General features: G+C 34.4%; 1 protein-coding gene across 1 annotated transcript; it reads right to left on the bottom strand.

Annotated features, from left to right (window-relative positions):
* Positions 1-1395: 1395 nt before the first annotated feature.
* LOC108376119 (uncharacterized) lies at positions 1396-4664 on the bottom strand (the record flags this gene model as incomplete). The annotated part of the gene is made up of 2 exons (XM_017632302.1): positions 1396-1996; positions 4568-4664. Coding segments are annotated over 2 exons (255 nt in total), but the record flags the coding sequence as incomplete, so codon positions are not given.
* Between the last annotated feature and the right edge of the window lie 1795 nt (positions 4665-6459).

The following is a 6459-nucleotide window of genomic DNA, read 5'->3' as shown; positions in this document are numbered from 1 at the left end:
GTGTAAAAGGCAAAAGTGCTGCAGCAGAGAAAAGGAGCCCGAAAGGAATAAACAAGCTGCAAAGTAACAATACAATAATACCAGCAGAGGTTGAAGTAAAAGAAAAGTTTTTAATTAACAAAAATAGCAAAACAAAAAAAAAAAATAATAAAAAATTTTAAAAAGTTAAAAACATTTTTCCAAAGTTAAACTGCAATGTAGAAATATTAAAAATAGGTAATGAAAGTACATTATCGAGATAAGCAGCCGCAATAAAGGGGAAAAGTTACGAAGAACCAGATGAGCAAGGTGAAAGGCTTCGAAGGAAGATAGAGAGGGGAGTAGACAATAGCTAAATGAAATAACAATGGTGTGTATTAGGGTGATTGATTCGGTTTTTCCAAACCGGTTTGAACCGTTTTTTTTTTTAAATTAAGTCGATTTTTTTGAAATCTTAATTTTTCAAATTCCGAGTAAACCGGATTTTTATAATCGCATAAACCGGGTTTGTCACCTAGTTTATTTACATACATAGAACATAGAAGATTTTGAATAATTTTATAACTAAATACTAGACAAATTTGCACTGCAGAAAATTACTTAAAGAATTAAGGAAAACCGATTAGAAGATTACTTAACTTTGTCTAAATTAGTGAATCGACTGCATGTGGTTTAGCTGATGGGGGATTGGGCATATAGAGAGATGATTAGTGTAGTCGAGACATCTTATTCAAGTTAAAAAAAAAGTTGCGGCACTGTTTTTCCATCGGAATTATAAAATCTATGGTATTTAAGGATTTCGGCCAAAATTATTCGGAAAAATATTCAGATTTACGTGAGCTGGTGCGATTCGAAAATACCTGAAATAAGCTCTTTACATGTTTTGCTTCCGTTGATAGTATATTTAAAGATTTTTACGTAGGCTTTATAAGCTTAAGCATTTCTATCATCTGTGGTGATTTTTTTTGGAATAAAGATTTTTTAAAATTATTTTATTTATAAATAATTGGGGTTTTCTTATCCTTTAATCGGTCCACTTCACGTGAATCTCAATATTTTTCGGCATTTTTTGGCGAATATCTTTAAGTATAACAAGTTTTATAAGTCTTATGGAAAAACAGTTCCGATATTTGTGTTTTGTTTTTTTGGTATGGAGAGTGATGCACCCTAATGTTCAAAAGCACGTATGTTATGTTAAGAAATTAGTATACTACTACAATGCTTTCCCATATGTATATGATTGTACAGAAAGAGCAACTGATTTTGTAAACAAAGGGAGTAGTAATTGAAAATGGAGTAAAGGACGTTGCAAAGGTAAATCTGTGTTTTAAAGGAAACCATTTAAATAAACAAAAACAAAGTACATTAAAGAATTGTGAAATTCTATGAAATAGACATACACACGTGCGTTTAGATCTAGAAAGATCGTTTTATTTTAAGAACTTAAATGAAGTATACAAAAATTTAATTAACTTAAAGTGGATACTGTTGATACGTTTTCGCTGCTGTTGTTGTTCTGATTAGTTATTACTATTGTCATTGCTAATGTTTTATTTTCTCAATGCAAATGTTGCATCCATTAAGTAAATGTTTTTATGCGCCAATTGCTAAGAAAAGAACATACACAGGGTAAAATAAATGCAACATTAATACTAGAAAAGAAAAACGCCATAAGATTAATTTATTGCTTATTCATATTATTATATAATTGAGGCAGCTGTGAAGTTACTCCGTTCGTCCTGAGTAGGTTTGTTTTTCACACAATGCATTGTTAGCATTTTAGGTACTTAGTTTTTTGTAATGATCGGCATTTGTGTTGTATTTCGCTAAACAAATTATGTATTTATAAATTTTTTTCTTTAAACTTCATTTTGCTTTGCTGGTGTGTAGGTGTTCGTTTCCTGTACTGACTTGGCTAGTATAAAACGATTCAATGCTAAATAGAGTGCTCCGCCAAGTACAAGCTCACCAATGCCTATAAGTACGGCCAGTAGCCAACCAGGAATAGCGAGGCCAGCTGCAAAGTAAGAAAAAGAAGTAATTTATTAAATAAATCCATATGTAATTTGAAGACTTGGTTTGCAAACAAGATTTTAAAACAGAGTTGCTATACCAAGAACAGGATGTAGGAAACAGGGTTTAATTAGTTTGCATTTTATATTTTATTTTTTTTAAGGTAAAAATCAAAATTAATGCTTGCAAGAAATTTTTTTGTGCAGAAAGAGATCAGTATTTTTTTTGCTTTTTATTTTTTAGGTATTAAAAAAAGCAAACTTGAGATTTTAATGTTTTTTTTTTTTAACCTGAAAGTTCACGAAATATCTGACACAAACTCTGAAAAGTCTCGAAAAATCCTGAAAAATACAAATTATACTGAAAGTCCAAAAAAAATCTGACTATGGTGCAGGTTCTTCAGATTAACGTGCAACAGTACAAAAGCAGCCTCGGTTACTCTCCCTATTTGCCTAAGCGAAAAAGCTAAGTACAACATTTTGGTTTAAGAGCCTCGCATCGTCAGAAACAGGGTTTTCGGACTAGACTCTGATGCCTGCCAGACGGTACCAACATCAGTATTTAGCAGATAGGATCAGAATTTGCACTCTTATTAAAAAGACATATGCTCTTATTTTGTATTCTTACAATTTAGTGGCAGAGACACTGTTAACAGAGGCGAACTCTCTATAGCTGATAACGATCTACATGAAACACGTCTGCACAGTTTTTCCACCCAACCGACTTAAAAGCTATAAAAAATACTAATAAAAAGAACCTCTTGGTTTTAGGAGACTTGAGGTATGCTAGGGCTAGACTCTAACTCCCATCGTAAACTAACGCTCAAACGACACCAACTTCCGAGGTAGGTGCTTGCTTGATTTTATTTAAGCTTATGATCATACTAAAAGCAATTGTGGACACATTCCTACTATTGTTACATTTGCCACGAAGAATATGCTGGACAGTTGTTCTGAACAGGTAATGGATTGACACCCGAAGAAGGGCAAAAAAACCTCACTGCTGGGAGCCGGAGATTTGAGCACTGAAGGCAAATAAGCCTAGATAACAGGTAGCAACCTTATAAGGATGTCCTCAAAATATGTAAGACGGCCATAAAGCAACTCCAACGCGGATCTTGGCGTAACTTCTGCAACCACGGTGACTGGACATCATCGCATAGCAAAGTTCTGAGGCCATTCGTCCCTTAGGTCGCTTCATTAGACACCTCGTAAGCCATAACAGGCTGGGGTTGGCTATAATGTCCTTCCGAAGTTATAAATATCCGGGAATGGATACAATTTTTCCCGTCCAACAGTAAGCAGCAAAGGACGTACTATGCCGGATAAACATCTGAAAGTTTACATAGAGCGAGTTACTAGAAACTACGGAGAGTCTTGAAACCCGCGCCAGGAGGGCTATATGTAAAAACGGGAAATGCGACTATATGTAAAAACGGGAAATGCGAAAGTATATCATGTATGGCGTATCCTGTTCTACGAATCACCGTTTGGTGGCCAAGACTAAGCCCAGAGCCAAGATGGAACGCGTACAGCTTGTCACAAAAGCCCTTACTTTGGCCCCTACCAAAGCTGAGAAATTAATTTTTAACTTGCCAGCGGTAGACAAAAGTATGCGCAGTGAATTCTGGCCAGGAAGATGGCATACATACTACCGCTAGTCACTTGTCAAACTAGTACATGGCATATCTGGGAAAATGTCGATGAAAAGCGATTATGGACCCACATGCTAAGAGATTAAGATGTATCACCAATGATTTTTGCCGCAGCTACGCAGAAGAGGAAAATGTAGAGCGTATTGAAACTATTTCTGCCAGTGTACTAAGGGTTTTTAGCTGGCTAAATTCTGCGAATATTTTTGATCTCGCGCTGAAACGGACCGCTTTTTAACCGACTTTAAAAAAGGAGGAGGTTATCAATTCGTCGGAATATTTTTTAATTTTATATTTTTTTATGTATGTTACCGCTTAACTTTGGACCACGTCAACCGATCTCGAAAATTCTTTTTGCATCGGAAAGGTAGTGTCTCAGAGATGGTCCCATACTAATCCAATCCATTTAGATCCGATCACTGGATAATGAAAAAGTTAACGGTACTCCAAAATTTTTATATGAGAATTGAAGTTGGTTTTGTTTTTTGCTTAAAAATTACTTGTTTTAATAGGTGGTTATTAGTTATTTTAAGCAAAATCATGAATATTGATGTTTTGATTGGCGAAGTTTTTTCTGGATCTACTCTTTGGGATAAAAAAAAATTAGCAATTTTATTTCGTTTTACATTTATTGGATGAATTCCAATTTTTTCTTCTTGAAAAAACTTTGAATACAGAGCTTGATGCTAAATATTGTTTCATTTCTTTAAATAACACTTGCATGAGCAGGAATAAAACTACAAAATTACTAATCTTGATTAGCGCCGATCGGAATCAGCTTTACGATCAGCTCGGCTTTCAGATTGGAACGTAAAAGTTACTGGTTAAACAAAAGCTGTTAAAATAATATTCCTCTGAACATTTTTACTATAAAAATATATACAAAAAAATTTTATTTTATTTTTTTATTACTTAGATACTTACTAAAATAGCGACGTGTAAGTGTTCTACGTCCGCGCATCACACGTCTAGTCGCTTCCGATTCCTGTGTGCAGAAGGCAAGCAATACTGGAAAAATAAAAAATGTTTAAAATGAATACAAAAATTAGAAAAAAATTTACATATCGTGCCCTAACCGTCAAAAATATATAAGCGAAACATTTTCCAAAATTTTCTTTAGGATGTAGATATGCTCCTAGAGCATCGAAATGCATTTTTACATCGAAAAGGAAATTTTGGAAAAAATGTCGCTTATGTTTTTTTCGGTGATAAGAGCTCTTCCTCCGGATCCGACATTTTTCATATAATACATTTAAAATTTTCGATGGAAAAACCCTATCGATGTTTTTTTTTGTATGAATAGTGATTACCCTAATGTACATGTGTATATGCATTTTAATGGCAAATAAAATTTATTTGAGCAAAAGCAAAAGAAAAAATGAAATTAATCTCCCCGCATATGAGTGCCATACTCTACGTCGTAAATTCTATTTTAGTTACCTAATCCGGACAGATATAAATTTTGAAACTTCATTACTGCCTGCAACTAACATTGCATAAATTTTTTCGTATTTGATTTTACATACTACTTTCTAGTTTATAATGCTTTCCCACTTGTTATTTGTTTTATATGAAATTTACATGCGAAAAAAATATAGAATACATATACATATCTACCTACATTTGTACATTGNAAAAAAAAAAATGGAACGCACAAAATATACATACCTTATGCAAAAGATAGAAACTACGCAAAAAAAAAAAATGTACGAAAAATGTAGCGGAACTCAATAAATAAAAACATTTTTGTTTGTTTTTGCAGCTAACCAAAAAGTGCAATAAAACGCCAAAACAGTTCATCATCATCAGTGTCACTATCAACGTCGGGCCCCTTCCGTGCCTACAACATCCGTTACCGTGTTGTGTAACTCGTATTTATGTATGTATGTACATATGTAGCACGACACCTACAATAAGAACAATGCGTGTACAAGCGAAGCCACATCCATGCCACAGTGAGTGCCAAAGAATATGTATGTACAGGTGATGTGGTGGTCAATATTCGTACATACTGTATTGTGGCTGGCCAACAAGCGGCCCAGGTGAATATGCGTTGCAACGCCCATAAAAATTGGCTAACTCTTTGTGTTGGCTTCCGTCGCCGCCACCTTCACCTATCGAAGGGATGCAACTGTGGTAGGTCGGGGAGTACGGGTGGTAAGCGGTTTTTCTTTTTTGAGCTTCGAATATACATATATGCACATATGTATGTTGTATGTTTGTATATATGCTTGTATGTAGTAAATTTCATAGTTCTATTTTGCTATTCTATCCGAGCATATGCAACAGGGTATTTCATTTTAATTTATGTGAAAATCAAAGCTTTGTTGTTGTCGCTTCAATCACATCACCAACACTTTAAGCCTGCATATTCACATGAATTTGAATGCATTTGCGTGGATATGAATGCACTTGTGTGTGTGTGTGCTTCTGTTTTGCTCCACTGCTAACATGTAGTACTTACTTACATACATAAGTCTTTCACTGTAGTTTTGAAATAAATGGCTATTAAATATGGAAATCTTAAAATGGACCCAAAGCTAGGGGGAAAATAAATATAGTTGTTGGTTCTTTTTTTGCTGCATACTTTTCAGTTTTCGAATTCATGTGTAGTAGTGCCATAAAATGAGACAAAAAAATGTCTAACGACTCTCTAAATTAAACAGTTCAGGTTGGGTTTGGTCGATTTCCAGGGTACTTGCCTTTAACCCAAGGCGGATATTGCTGAGTTTTTTAAGAATACTAAAACTAATGCGATGGTTACAGAAAGTGATAAATCGTAAGGAGAAACATTGCTTTCTGGCTGCATAATCTGC

The sequence above is a fragment of the Rhagoletis zephyria genome, unplaced genomic scaffold (assembly GCF_001687245.7).
Source record: "Rhagoletis zephyria isolate East Lansing unplaced genomic scaffold, Rhagoletis_zephyria_1.1 Rzeph_scaffold_09915, whole genome shotgun sequence".
NCBI lineage: Eukaryota > Metazoa > Arthropoda > Insecta > Diptera > Tephritidae > Rhagoletis > Rhagoletis zephyria.
This window is presented reverse-complemented; position numbering and strand designations above follow the sequence as displayed.